At 41.8% G+C, this 27,270-nt stretch overlaps 1 protein-coding gene across 1 annotated transcript in view; it reads right to left on the bottom strand.

Annotated features, from left to right (window-relative positions):
- LOC115192199 (myomegalin) overlaps nt 1-21,535 on the bottom strand; it is a 104,304-nt gene extending 82,769 nt beyond the window's left edge. The window contains exons 1-3 of the mRNA XM_029750427.1: nt 21,013-21,535; nt 19,135-19,187; nt 14,615-14,688 (exon numbers count right to left, since the gene is read on the bottom strand). Of these exons, the coding sequence (XP_029606287.1) occupies nt 14,615-14,688; nt 19,135-19,187; nt 21,013-21,038 (153 nt within the window). The 5' untranslated portion in view covers nt 21,039-21,535. The remainder of the gene's footprint in view (nt 1-14,614; nt 14,689-19,134; nt 19,188-21,012) is intronic.
- Nucleotides 21,536-27,270: the final 5,735 nt, after the last annotated feature.

Here is a 27,270-nt window from a genome sequence, read left to right as displayed (position 1 = left end):
ATGGCATGCTCCGGTACTTTGGCGTCTAAGAAAGTATTTTTATTTTTTTATTTTTGGGGGCGATGGATATGTCAATGTGTAGTAGATACATACATAATCTATGAGCAGAACTACTGTCTTAGCTACCTCAATTAGCCACGAAACCTCTAGTTTGAAAGCGACCGTTTTCTTGAAGCTGTGCCACAGCATTTTCCCTACATTTTGATTAGGGTGTAATTGCAGACCGCAATTAGAGGTGTTTTCTAATATTGCCGTTTCTTGATGTCAAGTTACCGTAATTTCCGGACTATAAGCTGCAACTTTTTTCCCAGGCTTTGAACCTCGCGGCTTAAACAATGACGCGGCTAATATATGGATTTTTCCCACTTTCAATTTTTTTTTCCCAAAAAAAAACATTCTGTGACGTGCTCAGTTTTTTGGAGCATGAAGCTTTCATTAGACCAATGAAATTGCCGAACAGGTTAAGGTCAAACAACTGTTTTGTTTACTGTTTAGATTAAATCGAGCGCTCTCAAACTTCCCATCATTCTGATTACGGTAGTCATTTTGTCACCCTCATCATGGCAAAGACACGGAGAAATGTATATGATGCAGCTTTCAAGTTGAAGGCGATTGATCTGGCTGTTGGAAAAGGAAATAGAGCTGCTGTACGGGAGCTTGGTCTTAATGAGTCGATGATAAGACGTTGGAAACAGCAGCGTGAGGAATTGACTCAGTGCAAAAAGACAACTAACGCTTACTGCTAATTTTTAATTTTTGTTACAAGCCGTGTTTCGTTAAAGCCTATTTATTTTTGTTACAAGCCGTGTTTCGTTAAAGCCTGTGTAAAGTTCATTTGTTTCAATGTACCGGTAGGCACCTGCGGCTTATAGACGTGCGGCTTATTTATGTTCAAAATAATCTTTTTTTTAAAATTCAGTGGGTGCGGCTTATATTCAGGTGCGCTCAATAGTCCGGAAATTACGGTATGTATTGCGGCCCAGCCCCCGAAGTGACTCTTATCAACTGTATCCAAGAATTTCCTCTGTGTTGTCTTCGGAATTCAGCATTCTCTGTGTTGATGTTGAGAAGCAGCGGTTACATCCTGTAGGTCTGATATCTGATTGGAGATAATGCTTTGTAACTTAACCTTCATGCCTTGTACTGTATGTGAATCGATTCATTTTACAAAGTTATTAAATAATACTTGTATTTAGAACTCCATTCTCATGACCATTCTTTAATCTTAGTCAGCTAAATGCATAATAACTGATTGAACATGGTTCACATAGTCGCTTTCATATTGCTATTTATCTTATGGAGTCATATATTTTTTTTAGAGGATAATTGCTTAGTATTATTACGAGTCGCATGTGATGTATATGTAATATACTGTATATACACCCATTGATGCTCGCCATTGGTCATTGGCCATTTCTTTCGCGTCGAGGACAACTGTTCAAATCAAATCAAAAATCAAATTTATTTATATAGCCCTTCGTATATCAGCTGAAATCTCAAAGTGCTGTACAGAAACCCAGCCTAAAACCCCAAACAGCAAGCAATGCATGTGAAAGAGGCACGGTGGCTAGGAAAAACTCCCTAGGAAAAACTCCCTAGAAAGGCCAAAAACCTAGGAAGAAACCTAGAGAGGAACCAGGCTATGAGGGGTGGCCAGTCCTCTTCTGGCTGTGCCAGGTGGATATTATAACAGAACATGGTCAAGATGTTAAAATGTTCATAAATGACCAGCATGGTCAAATAATAATAATCATTGTAGTTGTCGAGGGTGCAACTGTTGTTGGCAACTGTAGCATTGTAGCTAAGCCTAACCCTTATCCTCCTAACCTGCCAGACTAATTCACCTAATCTGCCATGTTAATTATCCTAACCTGCCACGTTAGTTATCCTAACCTTCTATGTAAATGCTATGTATGTATGTATGTATGTATGTATGTATGTATGTATGTGAGTGAGTGAGTGAGTGAGTGAGTGAGTGAGTGAGTGAGTGAGTGAGTGAGTGAGTGAGTGAGTGAGTGAGTGAGTGAGTGAGTGAGTGAGTGAGTGAGTGAGTGAGTGAGAGAGAGAGAGAGAGAGAGAGAGAGAGAGAGAGAGAGAGAGAAATGACCAGTCAAAAGTTTGTGCCCAAACTTTTGACTGCTACTGTATGTGACATAGTACACCATTTTCGGGGACCACTTTTTGTCCGAGTGCTACTTTTATAACTACTGGCCAAAACATATACAAAAGTACGGGAGAATCTCTTTAAACATGTTCTCATAACCTCTGGTCCACTGCTGCGCTGTCAAAACAACAGTTAGTCACTCTCTCTGTGTGTTGCTGCCTGGCCACCATATGATTTAGTTAAGAACAGTACAATCTGGGAGTAAGGCCACTTTAGGACACTGCATCCAATGAACAGTTAGTGGCTTTGAATGTTCTGAATGTTCGAGATTTTATGGTTTGAAAAACATTTGGGTAGCACATTATTTGTACTGAGGGACACTGACAAAATGTTTCCAGAAATAGCCTACTGTAGAATATTAAAATTTCAAACACTTAAGACATATTCGGTCTGTACATCCCCTACTTTGTGAAATGTCTGTCTATATTGTATATATGGTATAAAAAGGCTAAACGTTACGCAACAAATTGGCACGCTCCACTGGGCAATAACTGGTGAATCAAGGTTGTTTCCACGTAATTTCATCCAGAACATTCTATGTGATAATGTTGAATCAATGTGGAAAACTTATTGAATTTGAAAAAAGTCATAAACATGAGGGAATTTTGTCTTTTTTTCACCAAACCTTTAAACCTAAAAGCCAATGACATGGTGATATTTTTGTGGATTTCACGTTGAATTCACGATCGTTGACAACTCAACCAAATGTAAATCAAAACTAGACAGAACATATGTTCTGTGCCCTCTGTGCCCAGAGGGGCCTGTGTTTTATACCTCGTGCGATGCTTCATCCTGCCGGGAGCAGAGCTCTGGGGAAAGCTGGCCTTCCTTTTCTCTTTCCCTAACTTTTTTCGGACAAATTAAATAAGCATTCATCTGGTTCCTATTAGGCCCTCGTTAGGGATAATCGGGCTGGTATTTACAAACAGCATTACCCAATTCTGACTGCATGGCCTGGGCTGAGCTGGGTTGTGTTCATTAGGGCACACGTAGCAAAAACAACAATTAACTTTTCTTATTGGATGAGTTCAAATGGAAAGTCCCCGATTCATTCCGTTTCGAACCGCTTTCTTACTTTTTGTGCCTTTTGAACACGACCCTGAGCTGAACTGAGCTGGACTGGGTCAGATATGTTATATACTGTACCTACCCATAAGAAATTCAGTCCACCCCTGCCCTGCAAAACATCCACAGCAGGGGCTCAGCATCCTCTTTAACAAGGAGTTTGCTGGTTCAATTCTAAGGTTTCATAGGCAGTGAAAATATTTTCACAGGGGTGGAGGCTACTTGAGCAAAGTTGTTAAAGAAAAAGTTCAACTTCGAAATATGTTTTAAAATGGGATTACTGCCATTTCTGAGACTCACAGGCCAGTGATTTCACTCACAAGGCCCGGTCGGGGAGAAGGATTGCAGAAAAACATGAGCTCATGCCACTTAAGTATCCCCATGCAGGATTTAAAAAGTCCTATGAGTTAAATGTAGGGCCATTACCTATGACCTCACTCAGTCAGCACTGTAGTACGGGTCTGAGTGAGTGAGATGGATGGATGGATAGATAGATAGAAGTCGGATGTTGATGAGAGTCAGGTGTTGCTCTGCTCCCGGTCTTCATCTTTCTCTCTACAACCAATCACACAATATACACTGCAGGATCCTAACAGATCAGTCATAGATGCTTACTTTATCTACATGCACCTCCCACTGGGCAAAAACTGGTAGAATCAACTTTTTTTAAATTAAAACATATCTTTTATTAACGTTGTTTCAACATCATTTCAGCAACATAAAATCTATATGATGAATTAATGTAGAAAACTGACTGGATTTGCAAAAAGTCAACATATGGGAATTGCGTCTTTTTTTTGGTACCTAAAACCAATAACATGCTGAAATGTTTTGTTGACTTCATGTTGAATTCACGTTAGTTGATAACTTGTGGAACTGATGTCTGTGCCCAGTGGGCTGTCTGTCAAACCAGCACAACCCCACTATTTCAACACCACAGCATTCTAATCTTTCAGGAACCTCTCACTGGGAATAAATGGTGTGCACAATGTTCCAAGTTTTTACTTTGACTCTCTAATTCCTTTCTCTCTCTCTTTATCTTACTCTCTCAATTTCTCTCTTTTTCTCTCTCGCTGTTCTTTTTTTCTGGCTAGCGTGTGGTTTTTCTCTGGTATGTGAGGAGGATTGGAGAAGGCGTGAGAGTGCTCTCTCTCTGTCTCTCTCCCTCTCTCGGTCTCTCTCTAAGTCTTTCTCTCGCTGATGCTAGCTCTCTCCCTCTGTCTCTCTTTATCTCTCTCTGTCTATCAGGGGCCTGTTGTGCACATGTATAACCCAACACTCGGAGCATATATCTGATCCCAGATCTGTCTTTGATTACAGACAGATCTGGTCATTACCAGCCCGGCGAGAGACTAGCTATAGAAAGGAATAACAAATGGAGAGCATCAAACAGTCCGTCAGTAATGAGTTAGTACAAGCGGCATATTGATCTAAAACCCAACTAGAGACCAATGTTCCCTCTAAGCTGCGAGCGAGCACGCAGTAGCCCCGGGACTGCCATACAGAAATATCAGCCCACAGAGAGAAGCACCAGATTGAACTTCACTCAACTTTCTAGAGCAGTGGTCACCAACCAGTCATCGCGATCGGCTGGCCGATCTTCAAGGCATTCCTAGTCAATCGCCAAACATTTCCGCAAAAAAACACAACGATAAAGCATTGTGTTAATATTTTATTTATTTTGTCTCGGGCTGTTGTCGGTAGATGCACCCGATTCAGCTGCCCTGCGCGCCGGGTAGGCAAATTGTTGCCATTCTGAACCATTTCATGTGTCTGAAGGTACAAACACTGCCTTCCCGGCAGGCCCAGAGAGCAAATCAAGTGCACTATAGGCCTACCTCTGGCCAATCAAATGGCTCAGATGACCGTGTCTGGAATAACGTAGCAGGCATAAAAGAAAGCTACGGAAGCAAAGTTGATGCTGTGAGATTTCTAAAAGTTTAAAACCATGACTAGAGAGAGACTGTCAACGAATACAGCAAAGATATGCTGTTTCTATGAGTGTGCTCATCTTTAAGCTCTTACTTAGCACTGTCAACACTTTGTATTCAACACTTTTATATGCTATAAAAAGCACGTTCTTCCTACAACAAGCACTGCAGCAGTAATGAATGAGCAGGGAAGTGTATCTATAGGCTTGTGTTGTTGTTATTATTAGCGGCTTGGATCTTTTTTAATATCAAGGAATATTTCACTTTCTCTGTTCATAGTAGTGACAACGTGAATTTGTGCATGAGGTAGAAATAATGCGATGCAACTCGAGTTTCGCCATCTGAAAGACGGTGTCACTTTTTGGTCAGTGTGAGTGGCGGAAAGGGAGAGAGGAGGGATGTTGAGAGGCAGACCCTGCTCTCTCCCTCCTTCCGCTGAGACTGACCATCAGATGCAGGCACCATAAACCCAGTAAAATAGAAATAAAAAGTACATTATTTAAATGTTTGCTCACTCAGCTGTGCTTCACAAGTAATACAACAACAGATCTATTACAGATGTGATCATATGAACTATCTAAAATTTTGAAATACTTTTTTTTTTTTTTTAAATGGCCCAAACAACAATGCATTGGCAAGGCAATTCAAGCAAAGCCAATATGCGGTGATATTGTATTGGGCCTACAGCTTACCCAATTTACATTTTAGTCATTTAGCAGACGCTCTTATCCAGAGCGACTTACAGTAGTGAATGCATACATTTCTATACTGGCCCCCCATGGGAATCGAACCCACAACCCTGGCGTTGCACACACCATGCTCTACCAACTGAGCCACAGGGACTACACAAACCTCATTGCTACAGTACTGTTTTAATTGGTTAATGTTGCATAGGCTTACATTTTTTAATTCACGCAATATTAGCAACTCTCAATGCAACATACCGAAACAAAACGAACTATGCAAGAGATTTTGTTGTAGGCAGAATGGAGTAGGATTCTATTGCATTGACACGCGCTATTCAGCCCGAACTCTACACAGACCAGTGCGGCATAAACAATCAGAGACGCAGTAGGCCTATATGCAAATAGACTATTGCCATACATGGATCTGTGCCATTTACTTTGAACTGGATTGTGTTTTCAGAATGAGTGGTCGTGAGTAGATGCGCTTGTTTTGAGATAAAAACGAGAGCTGAATGTCACATTTTGTTAATATCCTTTGCTAGTTAGTGAGTTATTAGCCCAGCTATAGATCATTTGTAGTCAGCAATAGGGTAGTGATTGCTTCCTACAAGAGCACAAAATGCATACCTTTCTAGACATCTTTGAAAAGAGAGTCAGGTAAAGAGCATCTTTTGTCTGAAAGGGGCAGTGTTGTATTTTGAGACAGGCTTGAATAAGCTAAATAACCAATCGGTAGCATAATTTGTCGGATTTTCTGTAATAATTGTGGGAATAATAATGCATTTATTTTGTAAAGTGGTTTCTTGCATCAAACAACACAACAACATTTTCAGTCACCTCCTTGTCTGAAGGAAAGTGGATAAACAGGTTAATGTCAAGCCCTGCAAGTTTTTTTTCAAAAGACTCATGGAACTTAGGCCTACATTGAACACAGCACATTGGCTGCTACTGTAGCTTGAATGATAGAACAGCTATTTCCATGTTACAATGGTACAGGATGCATTATCTCCATTGTTTTTTTTATGGTAGGTCACTCTGGTAGGCTTACATTATGATCAAATAGCCACAGTAGCCTACATGGCCACTGTTAAAACTGTAACTTTAAGCGGGTACAGCCTCAGTGTTCACAGCAAACACTGAAGTTGTACAGAATTATCACAACGTTCAGGGAACATTGCTAGCGACACAACCATGGGGTGTGTGCCTCCCTGAAATAACATAAAAGCACATATTTGTCTCTAGAACATCAGAGAGCTTATAGCTACAGGATATCATGTATTATCTTGCATTGGATATTTCCTTCTCCTTTAACCAATAAAGTCTAGATAGAGAGCCTTCTGATATCTAGATGTCCAAACAAAATGTATCCAGGTCACAGTGTAACAGTCAGTGCTTGGTTGGCCAGGCCAGCAGTCAGCCCTCGCAGCTCTGTGATATACTTACACTCTGATTCAGAGGTCTGTGATATATTACGGCTGGCATACCAAACAAACAAGATTCAATTAGTCATACGCACTGTGTTTCAGAATTTCAAAAGCTTGACGTTTTTCTCCTCTAACTAACAAACTACCATAATTGCGTCTGTTACTTGGGTGTCATCATCAACAGGTCACTCAATAGCCCGTGTCTCGTTAAATCGGCAGATGTGACTCTTACTCTAGTTTTTCATCAGTTGTTGGAAGATGATTGGTCAGATTTACTGAGTGTACTGTTTTGATAGGTCAGATTGATTAAGTGTGCTATACTGATTGGCCAAACTGACTTGAATGTATAGTCTATTTGATTTTCTGTCTCTCAGACCCTGGTAAAGAAGGTTTAACTTATTGTAGAGTAATTGCAGGCCCCAGCCAGCCACTAAGTACCAGAGCGATTTATAAAATACTTTTTTTCTTTACATTTTTGTTTGTAATAATTCCTATATGAATAAATGTTGAAATGCACAACATAAATATCCTCTCTCGGAGTGTGAAAACACACACACAGAAACACACACATAAGCTATGGCTGTTGCGATGACCGTCTTATTATGGTTCGCTCATACAGACAGTGAGTCACGTGGCAGTGGCTTGTTACAGCGCATTCGGAAAGTATTCAGACCCCCCCTTGACTTTTTCCACATTTTGTTACGTTACAGCCTTGTTCTAAAATGGATTCAATAAAAAATAAATCCTCTTCAATCTACACACAATACCCCATAATGACAAAGTGAAAACAGGTTTTTTGAAAATGTATTATAAATAAAAACAAATATACCTTATTTACATAAGTATTCAGACCCTTTGCTATGAGACTCGAAATTGAGCTCAGGAGCATCCTGTTTCCATTGATCATCCTTGAGATGTTTCTACACCTTGATTGGAGTCCACCTATGGTAAATTCAATTGATTGGACATGATTTGGAAAGGCACAAACCTGTCTATATAAGGTCCGACAGTTGACAGTGCATGTCAGAGCAAAAACCAAAAGCTACAAAAATAAAAGAGAGTCACACACTATATATAAATTCCCAGTAATTTATTGGGTAAATCACCAACGTTTCGGCATCACTGTGCCTTCTTCAGGGTTCTTCCGAGCAAAAACCAAGCCATGAGTTCGAAGGAATTGTCCTTATAGCTCCGAGACAGGATTGTGTCGAGACACAGATCTGGGGAAGGGTACCAAAAAATGTGTGCAGCATTGAAGGTCTCTAAGAACACAGTGGCCTCCATCATTATTAATTGAAATACATTTCGAACCACCAAGACTGGTGAGAAGGGCCTTGGTCAGGGAGGTGACCAAGAACCCAATAGTCACTCTAACAGAGCTCCAGACTTCCTCTGTGGAGATGGGAGAACCTTCCATAAGGGTAACCATCTCTGAAGCACTCCTCCAATCAGGCTTTTATGGTAGTGGCCAGACAGAAGCCTTTCCTCAGTTAAAGACACATGATAGCCCGCATGGAGTTTGCCAAAAACAAGATTCTCTAGTCTGATGAAACCAAGATTGAACTCTTTGGCCTGAATGCCAAGCGTCACGTCTGGAGGAATCCTGGCACCATCCCAACGGTGGTAGAAGCATCTTGCTGTGGGGATGTTTTTCAGCGGCAGGGACTGGGAGACAAGTCAGGATCGAGGGAAGGATGAATGGAGCAAAGTACAGAGAGATTATTGATGAAACCTGCTGCAGAGCGCTCAGGACCTCAGACTGGGTCGAAGGTTCACCTTCTAACAGGACAATGACCCTAAGCACACAGCCAAGACAATGCAGGAGTGGCTTCAGGACAAGTCTCTGAATGTCCTTGAGTGGCCCAGCAAGAGCCCGGACTTGAACCCGATCGAACATCTCTGGAGACCTGAAAATAGCTGTGCAGCGACGCTCCCCATCCAACCTGACAGAGCTTGAGAGATCTGCAGATAAGAATTCGAGAAACTCCCCAAATATAGGTGTGCCAAGCTTGTAGCGTCATACCCAAGAAGACTCGAGGGTGTAATCAATGCCAAAGGTGCTTCAACAAAGTACTGAGTAAAGGGTCTGAATACTTATGTAAATGTGATATCTGTTTTTACATTTTTAATACATTTGCAAACATTTCTACAAACCTGTTTTTCCTTTGTAATTTTGGGGTATGGTGTGTAGATTGATGACGGAAAAAAAACGATTTAATAAATGTTAGAATAAGGCTATAACGTAACAAAATGTGCAAAACGTAAAGGGGTCTGAATACTTTCCGAATGCACTGTATATAAAGCAGGTAGACAGGCATCAAGGCATTCAGTTACTGTTCGATTGAATGTTACAATTGGCAAAATTAGTGACCTAAGCAACTTTGAGCGTGGTATGATTGTCGGTAAAAGTATCTCAGAAACGGCCGGCCTCCTGGGCTTTTCAGGCATGACGTTGTCTAGGGTTTACCAAGAATGGCGCGACTAGCAAAAAACATCCTGTCAGTCAGTGGCAGTCCTGTGGGCGAAAACAGCTCGTTGATGAGAGGTCGAAGGAGAATGGCAAGAATCGTGAAAGCCATAAACAGGCAAATAACGACGCAGTACATCAGTGGTGTGCAGAACTGGATCTCAGAACGCACAACTCGTCAGTCCTTGTCATGGACGGGCTGTTGTAGCAGAAGCTATGGTAGCAGAAGACACCGGGTTCCACTCCTATCGGCTAAAAACAAGAAGAAGCGGCTCCAGTGGGCACCAACACTGGACAATTGAGGAGTGGAAAAACATTGCCTGGTCCGACCAATCCCGGTTCCTGTTGCGTCATGCTGATGGCAGAGTCAGAATTTAGCTTAAGCAGCATGAGTCCATGGCCCAATCCTGCCTGGTGTCAACAGTACAGGCTGGTGGCGGTGGTGTGATTATGTGGAGAATGTTTTCCTGGCACACATTAGGTCCCTTGATACCAATTGAGCAACGTTTGAATGCCACACCTTGTAGAATCTATTCTCCAAAGAATTCAGGCTGTTCTGGAGTCAAAGGGGGGTCCAACCCTGTACTCGATGGGTGTACCTAATAAACTGTCCACTAAGTACAGTGAGGGAAAAAAGTATTTGATCCCCTGCTGATTTTGTACGTTTGCCCACTGACAAAGAAATGATCAGTCTATAATTATAACGGTAGGTTTATTTGAACAGTGAGAGACAGAAAACAAAAAAATCCAGAAAAACGCATGGCAAAAATGTTATAAATGTATTTTCATTTTAATGAGGGAAATAAATATTTCACAGATTTACAGCTCTGCCCTGAGAACTATTAAACACTCTACTGTACTGTAGGCTTCTCTCTCTTTCTTTCTCTCTTATATGAGAGAGAGAGGGAGAGAAGGAGACGGAGAGAGAGAGAGAGAGACAGAGAGAGTAAAGGGAAGAAGAGCTAACCATACATATTAGAGAGAGGATGTAGCATGGTGAGCTAGAAAGGTGAGCTGGGCTGATGCTTAGGCTCTATGTATCGATCTTGTGCCACACAGCCAGAGTGCTACTGCTGCTCCACAGAAACCTGATCCATCTGTCGTAAGCACACCAATTACCATCCATATCGATGTGTGAATGAAGAAATAGTGTGCATTCTCCTCCTCAGACTGTTCATTGCGCAGTCGCAGTTGCTCCTCCCTCGCATGCCTTCCTCACCTGGGAGGTTCCTGTTTTTCTACAGCCAAAAGACTACAATAGCCAGAAGGCTATTGACAACCAAAGCAAACATGACAGCAGTTGTTTAACATAGCAGTCAACCAGTCTCAAAAATATTACATTTTTTGTTTCACGTTATAAAGTATATTGTCCATTTCTACTTCAAATAGAGCACACTTTGTTAATATCATGTACGAAATCATATTATTTACAGTATGTCATTCAAATAAGTTGACTCACTCACCTAAGTATACCTGGATGCACATTTGAAATTACCCATTGGTTGTTGCGTCGTCTCGCCTGCGCAAGGGAACACAACTCCAGCCTACTAGTCTAATCAGTGGAGGGAAGACTATAGGAGTGAGCATGCTTCAGTTCAGCTAGTCGAACTCGGCTAGGCGAACCAAATGAGTGTGCTCGCATACTCCCTTAAAAGACCTTTGCTTGAAAAACAAGAAAAAAGCAGCAATATTACTGTTTGTCCATGGAGACGCCATAGCTATACACTTCCTCAAAATAGACTGAAATTAATCTAAGATAACTCAAGAAATCGGTTTTTGCAGAGGAGATCTTAGTCGCGCAATTTTACGTCTAACTAATATGTTTGGTGGAGTATTTGTCATTGAAAAAATGTGCATGAAAACGAGTCGTCACTCATTGAATGAAAACAAAGTCTTTATAAAAAAAAATCAAAAACATTCTGTTGACCAATCACCAACAAAGGGGCGTAGACTTCGGCTACAGACTTCGGCTTACCTCGAGAAAAAAATGACGTGTGCCCAAACAGCCCAAAAAAACCTTACCAAAGTCCAAAGCTAACAAAAACGTCCCAAAATGTTGTCATAATATATGCACGAACTCTTCCGAACTGTTCCGTCTGGGAAGCATGTGGACGACTTGAGACAGGTCTGCTCGGTCAGGACACAGACAGACTGACATGAATACACTTCTAAAGTTGAGAATGTTTTTTTCCCCCAGTGTTATTCAAGAGCAGAATAAAAACATTTGTCATAATCATATAATCAGCTGTATACACTCTTAGAAAAAAAAGGGTTCTTCGGCTGTCGCCATAGAATAACCCTTTTTGGTTCCATGTAGAACCCTTTTGGGTTCCATATAGAAGGGCTCTACATTGAACCCAAAAGGGTTCTTCTACCTGGAACCAAAAATGGTTATTCAAAGGGTTCTCCTACACCATTTTTTGTAAGTGTACTGTAAATATGAAGGTCACTCATGATTTACATTATCTACTAAACAATAACCTTTCAAGCAGTGTTTTACTCTCTCTGTATTCTACAGCATTATAATGAGCAGCTAGAGAAACGGGCTCACAAAGCGATGGCTTCCCATCCGACAACTTGGGGGCTGATATGAGCCGTGCGCAAGCTAGCTAGTCACAGAGAACACTGACCTATTTTCACAAGGCGAACAAAAACTACAGCAAGAGACAGAGAGAGAGAGAGACACATAGAGAGAGTGGTAGAGAAAGAGAACAAGCTATGGGGATTAAGAATGAAAAATAGGCACCGAATTCTGCCGTCTTGAACTCTATGGGCTGTGGGTCTGGGTGGGATTGTTTGGGTGTATGGCAGACAGACTGTATACGACTGCCACTCCACTCTACAGTAATTCTACTTTAAAAGACCTTTCATATAATGTGGTTTTGGAATACGGCACATTCAGACTAAGGGCAACATAACAGATTAGCAATTGTAATTTGTCGTGAGGTTTTAATGGTCTAAATTATACCCAACTCTTATATCAATTTAAGTGTTTCTGTGGTCGGTTTGAATTCACATTTATAGGCAGGCATATGCCTTCAATTTCTCAAATGGACTAATAAATGCTATTTGAGAAAGGGTATTTTGACTTTCTGACTTTTTTTCCCTTGAAACCTCAGGATTGTAGTCCAGAGATGTTTGACAGTTACAAATGCTAGTCTGGCAGGTTCATGTTTCTTTGAGCTAGGGGGGAAAGATTGACTTTTTAAACTGACACAAATTTGGAAAGAGGACAAACTTACGCACGCATGGACACACATGCACACACACACACACACACACAGGCCGTTCTGTAACCTGGAATATATTTACTCAGATCCCTACTCTAAGACAACAGCACTAGTCTCTGTTGCTCTACTGTGAGCTTAGTGAAAAAAACACACATTCAGTTCAACAGAGATACTGTGTTATATTAAATCACCATCACTGCTATAGCACTACCAGTGACACAGAAAGTTCTATAAAAAATATATTTAGAGAAAGTGGTGTATTTAACAGATTGAACCTGCTGTTACAATGACTGACATAGTGAAGCCGCTTTTATGAATCAGTGGTTTCCGTTGTCAATATTTTGCATATGAAATTACATGCAAACAAAACCCCAACGGTGGAGGCAACCGTCTTGACAACCCAAACCCCGGCATACAAAATCCATTGTTACCACCCAGAGCATATGGTACAAGATTTGCTATCTAGGTTATCTCAGGAAATGACATTTCCTGAACTGAAATTTGTCCCCACTTTTCTCTGTCTCTACTTTTATCTTCTCCAGTTCAAATGCAGTACCACTGTGTGTCTAGCCTGAGACCGAGTTAGCATAGTTCTCCCAGTAACTGGGTCTGTATCTGTATAGTAGTCTCTCTACATATCCACATTGCTCCCACAATTTTCAAATGCTCTAGCTTAAGAGTCTCTGTTGCCAAGGGTCTGGTTTTCGAGCATCTGCATAGCGTGATTAATCCTATCCCCTCTATGAAGCAGCCAGTTGCAGGCTGCAGACAGACTTCAAAGGCAGCCGGAGTCGCCTCCAGAGACAACACACTGGATCAGTCAGCCCCCACATCACTTCCCAGGATTCAATGCGTTGTGCTAGATTGGTTTGGGGACTCTGCTACGCGGTCGACTTCGTTGGGAAAAGCAAGCCTTGGATTACCCCGAGTGACTAGACTATGCCAATGGCTTCCTGGTTTCCAAAATGATTAACCCCCAAACAAACCACTACACTGTAACCTCCAGAAAAATCACCCTTACAATGTTATCCCTCCCTATTGACATTACTTCAGCCATCCAGCACCCACTACCACCCTTTCCCCCTAACCCCCATATCAAATCACAGATTCCCCATTCCTCCCTCCCCTGAAGTCCTGTCCTTCACCAAGACTATGGTAATTGAAGCAAGCACTTCTAGAGTTATATCAGAACCATAATAGCCTGGCGCTCAGCCCAGAACCTATTACAATGTCTGAGCACTAGAGGAGAGGGAAACCAACCTCCTCCATCCACAACCATAAACACCACTAACTGTATAGTAGTATACCAGAGCTGCACTGCGTCACAAACACAATATCATTTATTTCGATTTCTCTACTTGTGTGCTTGAGTGTATGGGCTATTTACAGTCCAGTTCTACGTGGCCATTATGCAGGAAGGATAAGGTGAGGAGAGCAATGATAGGGATTGGGGGAAACTACAGGAGAGTGGAATTTTTACCCATAGTCTTCTTGACTCATAGTCAGAGGTTCAGTTACCACATAATCATCACCAACACACCTAGAAACACATTATCAGACAATTCTGACAGGCCTGAACACCTCTTTCCACTGACTATAACACTGTACCAGACCATAAGAACAGGAGAGAGGAAGACAAGCCCTTACCTGTTCAAACTCTCTGAGGCTGTGGGTCTGGAGAGGAGGAGGAGGGCCGTTCTCTGTCTCATTACACAAGAAATCTAGAAAATAGAAAATGAAACACCTGAAAGCTGCAATAATTGTCAGGTAAAAAAATTATATTTCGTTTTAAGAAAAACACCTCTGGATTCTCACCAGGCCATCGCTCAGTCAGAACTCTTAACAGGGTTGTCAGGATCAAGTGAATTGATTTGCACTTTACAGAAGTGTGATTAATTTGCAAAACAACAGCATGTGTGTGCTGCTTTCCTGAAAAGTCAAAATCTGCAATTACTTGAATCCCGGCCGTAGTAACGGTGTGGAACTTACGTTGTCTCATTAAATCCCTATTAGTGTTTGATATACAGTGCATTCGGAAAGTATTCAGACCCCTTGACTATTTCCACATTTTGTTACGTAACAGCCTTATTCTGAAATTGATTAAATACATATTAAAAAAATACAATATATTTTCTTATCAATCTACACACGATACCCCATAATGACAAAGCAAAGACTAGTTTTTAGAAACTTTTGCTGATAAAAAAAAATTATGGAAATATCACATTTACATAAGTATTCAGATGCTTTAGTCAGTACTTTGTTGAGGCACATTTGGCAGCGATTAGAGCCTCGAGTCTTCTTGGTTATGACGCTTGGCACACCTGTATTTGGGGAGTTTCTCCCATTCTTCTCTGCAGATCCTCTCAAGCTCTGTCAGGTTGGATGGGGAGCGTCGCTGCACAGCTATTTTCAGGTCTCTCCAGAGATGTTCGATCGGGTTCAAGTCCGGGCTCTGGCTGGGCCTCTCAAGGACATTCAGAGACTTGTCCTGAAGCCACTCCTGCATTGTCTTGGCTGTGTGCTTAGGGTCATTGTCCTGTTAGAAGGTGAACCTTTACCCCAGTCTGAGGTCCTGAGCGCTCAGGAGTAGGTTTTCATCAAGGATCTCTCTATACTTTCCTCCATTCATCCTTGCCTCAATCCTGACTAGTCTCCCAGTACCTGCCGCTGAAAAACATCCCCACAGCATGATGCTGCCATCACAACGCATCACCGGCGGCATGGTGCCCGGTTTCCTCCAGAAGTGATGCTTGGCATTCAGGCCAAAGAGTTCAATCTTGGTTTCATCAGACCAGAGAATCTTGTTTCTCATGGTCTGAGAGTCCTTTAGGTACCTTTTGGTAAACTCCAAGTGGGCTGTCATTAGGGCTGTGGCGGTCATGACATTTTGTCAGCCGATGATTGTCAAGCAAATAACTATGGTCTCACGGTAATTGACTGTTAATTAACATAAACACACTTAGCATCTCCTGGCTTCCACACATTAAGAACATGTACATTTTAAAAAGTTGAATAAATCCATGTAATATAGCCTACACCATCAAAATAAATCCATTATTTTTTTAGACAGGTCTAAAGAAACATCAAGAAAATGTAGTCTATTTTAGAAGAACAGAATAGCATGTTAGGCCCTGATCTGGCTATGCCATATGGCTGTGGACTACACTAGTTCATTTAGCAGACAAGATTTGCTTAGAATTCCATGGCATTATTTTATAGTTTGAAGAATACAATTGAACATAGCTGAATAAAATAGAAAGGATATTTTCTCCAAACGATTTTAGGGAGTGCGCACATGCGTGGTGTTGAGCGGTTAACAAAGAAACAGGTACTGCTTTATACTTATTTACGTAACTTTAGTTGTGATAGAAATGTAGGGCTATATGTTTTGATTTTAATACATTCTATGGCTGCATGATGCAACTCTAATGATGATTTGAAAAAAGTCGCATGAAAGGCATGAGCTCTGCTTTGTTTTTTTAACTCAGGCTGTACACACTACATCAGTCACAATTTGACAAGCACTTGATAATGCCTCGAATTTCCTGGCTGCATCTCCTTTGTGTGGCTGTAACGCCCTCCAAAAAAATCCATACCTTTTGCAGCTAGTGGCCGTTGTGCCCTTGGGCTGAATATAATAATTATAATTCCCTTCTCCCGGCTACGTGCTGAAGCACCTCTCACTCACATGGCTCTCCGTCATTTGATCGGGTCTTTCTTGAAGGCTACAAGTGAAAACAGACACATCAAGGACGCAACTGCGAGCATTCTTATCCAATTCCGAGGCACATATTGAAGATATTGGACACATTTACATGCTATTCTGTCAGCCAACAAGATGAGTAAGCATAACGAACAGCAAAAGCACTAGCCTATGTCAATCAACTATTTCTTTCTCTCTGTGCAAGAAATAAATATTCCAAACACAGTCTGGGACAGTTGTGGGATGCGATAGATCCCAAATTAATACAACCACTAGCATAAAGAAACACTGTTTTAAGCAATGAGCCTGACGCAACAGATGAGAACTTTTAGCTTAAGATGTTGATAAACTATTAGGCTATTTTTTCAAATTCTAAGCGCCGCAATGCGCACACGGCAGTAAGCGCAAATGTTCCATTTGTGGGAAAACACTATTCTCAAAAGTGAACGCAAATGCGATTATGCATGTAATGCTTTTATTAAAAAGGTGCATCTTTATGGTGAAAATGATCTTCCCCCATTTTGAAATTCACACGCTTCTTAAAGCGGATCATTATGCTTAATTTTAAGAAGTTATGTGGCCACTTTAGCTGTGATACAAATCACATCAAAACATTTAGGCCTATGGGCTAGGCTACATCAGGCGTGCAATTATAATTTGAAAAAGTTGCATAAAAAAATGCACTGTTTCTTGACTTATGCTGGGCATCATTCACAAGTGATAATATATCATTCACAAGTGATAGGCTAATATTGTCACCCATCAGACTATTCTTGATTTAATCTTGTCTTTACATATACTAAATAATAAATATGTGTGAAATTAGGTTTGATTTAGAATGGACCATTATCATGAGGTGGAAGTATGGTCACCATAACAGCCCTAGCTGTCATGTGCCTTTTACTGAGGAACAGCCTCCGTCTGGCCCCTCTACCATAAAGGCCTGATTGGTGGAGTGCTGCAGAGATGGTTGTCTTTCTGGAAGGTTCTTCCATCTCCACAGAGGTACTCTGGAGCTCCGTCAGAGTGACCATCGGGTTCTTAGTCACCTCCCTGACCAAGGCCCTTCTCCCCTGATTGCTAAGTTTGGCCGGGCGGCCAGCTCTAGGAAGCGTCATGGTGGTTCCAAACTTCTTCCACTGTGTTCTTGGGGACCTTCAATGCTGCTAGAAATGTTTTGGTACCCTTCCCCAGATCTATGCCTCGACACAATCCTGTCTCGGAGCTCTACGGACAATTCCTTGGACCTCATGGCTTGGTTTTTGCTCTGACATGCACTGTCAACTGTGGGACCTTCTGGAGTGTGCCTTTCCAAACCATGTCCAATCAATTGAATTTAACACAGTTGAACTCCAATCAAGTTGTAGAAACATCTCATGGATGATCAATGGAAACAAGATGCACCTGAGCTCAATTTCGAGTCTCATAGCAAAGAGTCTGAATACTTATGTAAATACGTTTTTTCTGTGTTATATTTTTTATAAATGTACAAAATGTCTCAAAACCTGTTTTCGCTTTGTCATTATGGGGTATTGTGTGTTGATTGATGAGGAACATGTTTAATTTAATACATTTTAGAATAAGTCTGTAACGTAACAAAATATGGAAAAAGTCAAGGGGTCTGAATACTTTCTGAATGCACTGTATCACCCCAGGGCCCTGTTAAGTACTTAGCCAACAGGGTACAGTCCATTACAGCTGAAACTGCTCCAAATGGCCTAATGCCAAACTTCTCTTTAAAACGACTAAATACCAGGAACATTCCCAGGAAAACCACGCAGGGATACAATAATGTGTGATTTGTTCCTTGAGAATGGGTGTTTGGCGGATTTTGGAGGGGGGTATAGAATGAGTGGGGAGATGCGGGTTTAGGTCCTGAGGGGCTTAATCACAGAACCATTGGCAGAGCTGTTATTTCTGACAGTTCTTTAAAATCGCAGTAGGAGCTCATTACAGATTATTAAAGAGCTTTGCGTTGTGTAGCGTGTAGGCTAGGCTACAGAAGATGTCCTGGACCCGGGCCTAAAGTTTAACTGCTGGTACACAGGCCAGGCCAGGCTACGAGAAATTACGCAACACCCATATGATTGACGACTGCACTGTGCCAAACGTGTACACACAGGAACTAGGAAGGGGGGCACATCCAAACACATTCTAACACTTTTTTGTACTCAAGAGTAATTCACAGAGGCAATATTTGTTAAGTGTCTTTAATAACAGCTGTATGGTCTAAACATGTCCTTGTATGGGCTGGGTGGGTTAATAAATAAAGAGTTAAAAAGAGTAATATAGTGAGAGGTGTAAGAGGTGTGTTTGACCAAACAGGAAGGGAGAAAAACAGCAGGATAGAAAGAGAGGGTGAAAAGTCCCTTTAGTGCAAGAGAGAGAGAGAGAGACAGTCACAGAACGTGAATGTAATATTGTGTGCGTGTGATAAACGCCAGTGTGAATCTCCACTTACCAGCCATGTGTCCTATACTCTTGGTCCGGGCCTGCCGATCACCAGCATAGTGCCTGAAACAGAGTTTTTTTAGATTGGAATATAGTTTTACTCACATCCTAAGCTTACAAAAGTGCTAAAACTGTTTGAGCTGAGAGTAGGGCCAGAAAGTATTTCCTAGTCGGGTCACGTGATCAGGGAAAACTATTGTGCCTACTCCCTACTAATGAAATAACATTAGCGATTAAACTAGGTGGGACACAGTGAGCGGTGAGAGTAGAGACTGGGTTGAGCTGAATGTGTTCACACACATGTAGCAAGCACATACCGAACATTACACTTTCTGATTTTCAAACCACACACACACTTCTATTTGTATTTATTTATTTAACTAGGCAAGTCAGTTAAGAACAAATTCTGATTTACAATGACGGCCTGCCCCCGGCCAAACCCTCTCCTAACCTTGCGCCTGGGGGAACAGCTGGCCTGTATAGGCAGCATCTGAGTGTGTGTGTGTGTGTGTGTGTGTGTGTGTGTGTGTGTGTGTGTGTGTGTGTGTGTGTGTGTGTGTGTGTGTGTGTGTGTGTGTGTGTGTGTGTGTGTGTGTGTGTGTGTGTGTGTGTGTGTGTGTGTGTGTGTGTGTGTGTGTGTGTGTGTGTGTGTGTTAGTTCTAACCATGGAAGAAGCCTAATTACTATTCAGACAGACAGACCACCAGGCCACTACAACAACAACAGCAGGTCTTCCCACAAAGCTGAATTGAAAAAGCCCTTTACTCATCAGCACCTGCCATGGGGACCAACAGGGAAGTCTGAGTAATCAACATGGTGAACAAAATAATGAGTATACTTCATTTCATTATGATTACATCAATATAATTTGGTATTTTCCTATGTGTATTGCTGCCACAAGGGTTTCTATTTGTCATTAAATGTAGTCCTTCCTATAGGAACAAACTTTCCCAGTAGATAAAACGAATCATCCAATCAGTGTTGTGACTAATGACTAACCAAAAAAACCTGATGACATGGGGTTGTCTGTTCTCCCATGAGAGTGATTACTTTGATTACATAATACAGTATATTGATAGGCTTAGATCAACACACAACGCAACAAAGCCTTCGAAAACAAACAGAAGCACACCAAACCGCTCAAAGACAAACTGTAAGACTATTCAGTCTAGTCCACATGAACACTCCCCTGCGTATCTATTTGAACAGTGAAGCTAAACATTTTTATTTGGCTCTATACTCCAGCATTTTGGATTTGAGATTAAATGTTTTATATGAGGCGACAGTACAGAATGTCACCTTTTATTTGAGGGTATTCTCATACATATCTGTTTTGCCGTTAAAAAATGTACGCACTTTATGTATGTAGTGCCCCCCATTTGATTGTGACTCTTCAAACTTGTTGGATACCTTTGCAGTTTATTTTGGTTGTGTTACGGATTATGTTGTGCCCAATATAAATTGTTGGTAAAAAATTGATTGTGTCATTATCGAGCCACTTATTGTAAATAAGAATAGAATATGTTATTGAAAACTTCTACATTAATCTGGATGCTACCATGATTACGGATAATCATGAATGATGAGTGAATAATGATGAGTGAAAAAGTTAGACGCATAAAGATCATACCACCTCAAAATATTTAACCTCCCCTGTTAATGGTAATGGTGAGAGGTTAGCATTGGGGGGGGGGGATATTTCTCTGTAACTTTCTCATTCGTCATTATTCCCGATTCAATCATGATTATCCGTAATCATGGTAGCATCCGCATTAATGTACAAGTGTACAGAAAAATATTCTATGAGCCAAATTAAAAGTTTTAGATTCACTCTCCAAATAAATATGTAGGGGAGTGTATATCATTGGCAGCAGATTGAACACCTTACCTGCCCCTGTACAGAAATCCATTCATATCCAGGCCAAACCAACCAACGGTTCACAGTAAATCAAAATAAAACAGACTTAAAAAAGCACTGGGAGGATTCCACAGGATTCAAGAGGCAGGGTTTCCCATAATATTCCTCCAGAGCAGTAGTAGCTCCTCAATGGCTACTCCAGTTCAGTTGAGATCAGTGTTGTCCTCCTCAGACCCCAGTAAGAGCCAGTCCTGTTCCTGTCCATACCCCCAGACTAGAGACCACAGCCAGGCTGTTCGGCCACACAGCTCCCTGAGGACACGGGGCTCCAGACTGTCATTTGACGTGGCAGGCCAGCCAGAGAAAGACAGGATTCCAGTAAAACACACAGGTCCTCTCCACACACACACACACACACACACACACGGAGGAGTAGTGGTAAACAGCACCAGAGCAAAGGTACACAAACACTCATAGAGTGAGGAAGAGAGAGGGAGGAGAGAGGGAGGAAGAGGTAAAGTGTGTGTGTGCTTCTGGTTCAGCATGAAAGACAGATCTGTTCCAGCACACTCCCCACCAAACAGGCACTTCAGTATGAGGCAGTGTGTGTGTGTGTGTGTGTGTGTGTGTGTGTGTGTGTGTGTGTGTGTGTGTGTGTGTGTGTGTGTGTGTGTGTGTGTGTGTGTGTGTGCGGATTGGTTCTTCTATCATTGTGGGGACCTAAAATCTCCCTCGTGGGAAACCTTCAGAAGTCACATAATTAGTTAAATAAAGTCCACCTGTTTGTAATCTAAGTGTCACATGATCTGAGTATATATATACACCTGTTCTAAAAGGCCCCAGAGTCTGCAACACCACTAAGCAAGTGGCACCATGAAGACCAAGGAGCTCTCCAAACAGGTCAGGGACAAGGTTGTGGAGAAGTACAGATCAGGGTTGGGTTATAAAACAATATCCAAAACTTTGAACATCCTACAGAGCACCACTAAATCCATTATTAAAAAATTGAAAGAATATGGCACCACAAAAAAACCTACCAAGAGAGGGCCACCCACACAAAACTCATGGACCAGGCAAGGAGGGCATTAATCAGAGAGACAACAAAGAGACCAAAGATAACCCTGAAGGAGCTGCAAAGCTCCACAGCGGAGATTCAAGTACCTGTCCATAGGACCACTTTAAGCCGTACACTCCACAGAGCTAGGTTTTACGGAAGAGTGGCCAGAAAAAAAGCCATTGCTTAAAGAAAAAAAATCAGCAAACAAGTTTGGTGTTTGCCAAAAGGCAAGTGGGAGACTCCCCAAACATATGGAAGAAGGTACTCTGGTCAGATGAGACTAAAATTGAGCTTTTTGGCCATCAAGGAAAATGCTATGTCTGGCGCAAACCCAATACCTCTCATCACCCCGAGAACACCATCCCCACAGTGAAGCATGGTGGTGGCAGCATCATGCTGTGGGGATGTTTTTCATCGGCAGGGACTGGGAAACTGGTCAGAATTTAAGGAATGATGGAAGGCACTAAATACAGGGAAATTCTTGAGCGAAACCTGTTTCCCTCTTCCAGAGATTTAAGACTGGGACGGAGGTTCACCTTCCAGCAGGACAATGACCTTGAGCATACTCCTAAAGTAACACTCGAGTGGTTTAAGGGTAAACATCGAAATGTCTTGGAATGGCCTAGTCAAATCCAATTGAGAATCTGTGGTATGACTTAAAGATTGCTGGACACCAGCGGAACCCATCCAACTTGTAGGAGCTGGAGCAGTTTTGCTTTGAAGAATGGGCAAAAATCCCAGTGGCTAGATGTGCCAAACTTATAGAGACATACCCCAAGAGACTTGCAGCTGTAATTGCTGCAAAAAGTGGGTCTACAAAGTATTGCCTTTGGGGGGGTGAATAGTTATGCACACTCAAGTGTTTTTTTTTAAATGTCTTATTTCTTGTTTGTTTCACAATAAAAAAAAAACATTTTGCATCTTCAAAGTGGTAGGCATGTTGTGTAAATCAAATGATACAAACCCCCCAAAATGTCATTTTAAATACAGGTTGTAAGGCAACAAAATAGGAAAAATGCCAAGGGGGTGAATACTTTCGCAAGCCACTGTATGTATGCATGTGTGTGTGTATGAAACAAGACAGGTTCAGAGAGGCCGCAGGTAAAACAAGGGATCAGGAAATGATCGCCTCTCCAACTGAAAACAGTGAGCGCTGGATGGTTCACTGCAAGTCAGGCACAGACAAGGCTTCAGATCTTTGGTGTCGCTCTAAAGAAACCTTTCACTAAAGATACCTCACGTAATACTGGTGGAAAAACCAGCAATTAATTCTTGACCTTTTATCATGTCTTTTGTCATCGGGCTAAGAGAAGCTATGGCTGTCACCTACGCACGCTATACTGATAGAACCGTTGAGAAGACAAAGGGGTTCATTCCACTGGGTTTATGCCATTCCATGGAAATGTTTATAAAAACAGGGTGTGGTCAGTGGAATAGCTATATGCGGGGAGCAGCCAATTAGATTATGCATATTATGAATATTCTCTCTCTCTCTCTCACACACACTCACCCCCCTAATCCACCCTCTATCCTCTCCTTATCTATCTCTCTTTGTATGTATGTATGTCTGTCTCCCCCCCCCCCTCTCTGAAGCATCTGCCCTCTCTAACCCACAAACCTGTCTGACATTCCACAAGTCTAACCAGTGTGGAACAGGGAGAGAAGAGAGGAGGCTCCCACATGCAGCTTGGGCAGGCTCCAGATAGCTATGCCCCTGCTGCACTGCATGTCTGTACAGGGGAGGAGGAGGAGAACATTGTGATTTATTTGCACTGTTTTTGTGCTGGGCTGTTATGTTATGTAACCATCAAAACAACTCACTGTGTATATGATTTCATGTGTCTTGTGGTTTTTCCCCCTTCCTTCAACTCTTTCTCTCCTTTCGTGATGTTAGATCGCCGTTGCGTTGCAGACATCGTCATCATCATCATCATCATCATCACTATTTATTTCATCCCAATCATGGTTACACTCCCTGCCTGCAGTGTTTCTGCTGGCCATGGGGAATCTCACACATAGCTCTGAGAAGAGTATCCAATACCAGGTCAGGTCAATTCAGGACAAGAGGTAAGGTGTGAAAAACCACTACTGACCTTTGGTTAATTCTCAGAGACATGATATCATGATTTATTGAACCAACATCGGTTCAACAAATGGAACCAAAATGACTGATCAGTCATTGCACTGAGAAAGTTCGGACAGTGCAAGTCAACCTATGATCTGTCGTAAGAGAAAGAGAGAGAGAGATCGAGAGAGAAATAAAGAAATCTAAAGAGAGAGAAAGAGAGAGAGAGGGAGCAATGTATTGGTCTGGCTCTACGACAACAAGGACACTGTAATTACCCTGACCACTTAACCCCCTCCCCTCCCTCTCTGCCTCCCCCATTCTTTCCTTCCCCCTCCCCCTTCCCCAACACCTCTCCTACTGTGTTTAAACAGCTGCTCTGAACCAGCTGCTATGACAGCAGCCCACTGACAGACAGAAAACCTTGAGTCACCAAAGGTTTCCAGAAAAAGAACAACTTCCTATTCAAGAAGCTAATAAGTGTGGATTCAGAGTGACACTGCCATGAGAAATGACAGTCTGGACCAATCCCATAATACTATTGCATATATGGCTCTGGTCTGGACCATATAAACAGAATGAGGTTATGTTATTTCTATGTGCTGGAGTCAGACAGTGCAGTACCAATATGTTGCCATCAAGCATCGTTAGCAGCACACAAACGTTTTACTACAAGCCCACACACACACACACCTGATCTGAGTACAGTAGATAATATCCTTCTCTGAGTTGAGCTCAGCTGTGTGTCTGGCCATCTGTACCGAATGAAGCCCAGACAAACAGACGATGGGATGGCTCGCGTAGCGCCTACTGATTAGAACCAGCTAGGTCTGTTACTGCTACCTTCCCTGTGTTGATAGAGGGGGAGATGTAGCCTACTGTCTAATTCCTTGTGTCACATTTTAACAAGCTGTTAATGAGAGCTTTTAACACTTCCAATGTGTGGCGCTCCATACAGCTGTAATGGGTGAGAGCTAGCTACGATGACAAGTGCACAACAACAAGGTTTGCATCAATGTTAGCCAACTGTCAAAAATGCAAACTTGGCAGTTCAATAAGTACCACTGATCTGTTTTCAAACCAGGTTTAATTCAAATGGATGGGGGGGAGTTTTGTCATTAATGGAAACATATACTCCTTTGAAGTCTGATGACAGCTATCACCTATAGACCCTACAACCAATCAACTAATTGATTGCTTGACTGATATAGGCCCTAGACAAGGGGAGCAGTGGATAGGCTAGTAGTGCTGGCCAGCCAGGACACAGGTTCTGGGTACCAAGATTAGCTGGTAGAGGGGCCAGACCAGGTCAAAGTACATCAGAGATCTAATGGCCACGGGTTAGACAAACAGACCCTAAATCTCCCCTCTAGTACTGACAACACCAGAGTGAATACACATACACCATCGGAACAGCATGACCTGAGTGTTTTAGCCCAGTGTGCCAGTAAATTATATATGGCTTAGGGAAGCCACTATATCACTCAAAATGATATTAATGTTCCTTTTGTACAACAATTCATCTGTATAATAATGCAACATTATTTGGAATATAGTGTATGCTACCCTTTTAGATTAGAACAAGGAATGTAATGGCAAAATGCAAGAGATCGTTAGCAGCTTTAAAACGTCAATAATTACAACAGGAAACACTCTTCATGTAGCTTCCAAACTTGCACAACCACATTGGGCACAATCCTCTATGTAATATTAATGTTGATAAATTAGGAGAACATTATTGTTCTGCATTTCAGAGTCCAACATGTATAATTTTGAAAAGAGCATCTTTGCATGAAAAAAAACGAATTGCAATGCACTCACAGATGACTTTGTAATTCAATGAATATCTGCTCTGTTGAATCATCAATCATATATTTACAGCATTGCAATGACTGATTAGATGGCGTAGCCTACATTACCTTTCAATTCCTCTCAAAGTGCTTTCTGACACTGTCCAATCCATACTGTTTTTTCACGGGGGAATCCTCACGTTGGAATCTTCCTGTTAATAACCATTAATACTGTATCATCCCAACTGAATCTCTCCAAGCAAGGTACCGAATATCTCACGGAATCCGCGAAATGTTGTACGAAAGCGGCTGATGCTTTCAGTTCGTTATAATTGATCCGTAGCTGCCAGTGGCCCCCACGGTCCAATAAATGCTGACTGATTTCGCATGAGTCTGTGCACGTGCACCGAGATCAAAGGAAGCCGGACCCAGGACCCAGACCATTCGCGCGCGGGCGAGGACCATTGCGCGCATGACAAAGACTCATCCATGAGAGTGCAAAAAAGGATCACATGTTTTCAAATGATATTACTTTTTACTAGTTCAATGAATTAAATGTTATAATAACAGATTTACCTTTACATTTGACAAACATGGATTTCGTACTAGGCCTAATGTATGGCTATGTTCCTAAATTAATGTTAGCCTATAAGCTTTTACTGCTCTGCTCAGTGTTCCTATGCCTACCTTTGCATTCACAAGACTCAAATCAAATCGTATTTTTTTTATCATGCTTCGTAAACAACAGGTGTAGACTAACAATGAAATGCTTACTGGCTGGTCCTTCCCAACAATGCAGAGAGAAAAAAAGAGAAATAATAGAAAAATAAGAACATGAGGAATGGAATAAATACACAATGATTAATAATAACTTGGTTATATACATGGGGTACCAATACCGAGTAGATGTGTGTTTCAGTATGATATATTGGATAAAGTAATAAAGACAGACACCACGTAACAATGTGCAGGGGTAGGCCTATGAGGTAATTGAGGTAGATATGTACATGTAGGTAGGATTAAAGTGACTAGGCAACAGGATAGACAATAAAACAGTAGCAGCAGCGTATGTGATGAGTAAAATTAGTTTGTGCCAAAAGGGTCAATGCAGATAGTCCGGAGGGGCTGTTGGTTAATTATTTAAACAATTTAGCAGATGTATGGCTTGGGGGTGGAGACTGTTCAGGTGTTAGTTTCAGACTTGGTGCACCGGTACTGCTTGCTCTGCGGTAGCACAGAGAACAGTCTATGACTTGCCTTCCTCTGACATCCGCACTGAGCTAAAGGCTACAGCTGTCGGTTTCAACGAGAGGGACACTAATATGGAAGCTTATAATAAAACACGCTATGGCCTCCGACGAGCCATCCTACAGTCA

Source organism: Salmo trutta, chromosome 4 (assembly GCF_901001165.1).
Source record: "Salmo trutta chromosome 4, fSalTru1.1, whole genome shotgun sequence".
NCBI lineage: Eukaryota > Metazoa > Chordata > Actinopteri > Salmoniformes > Salmonidae > Salmo > Salmo trutta.
The sequence above is the reverse complement of the archived record's forward strand: the minus strand, read 5'-3'. Positions and strand labels throughout refer to the sequence as shown.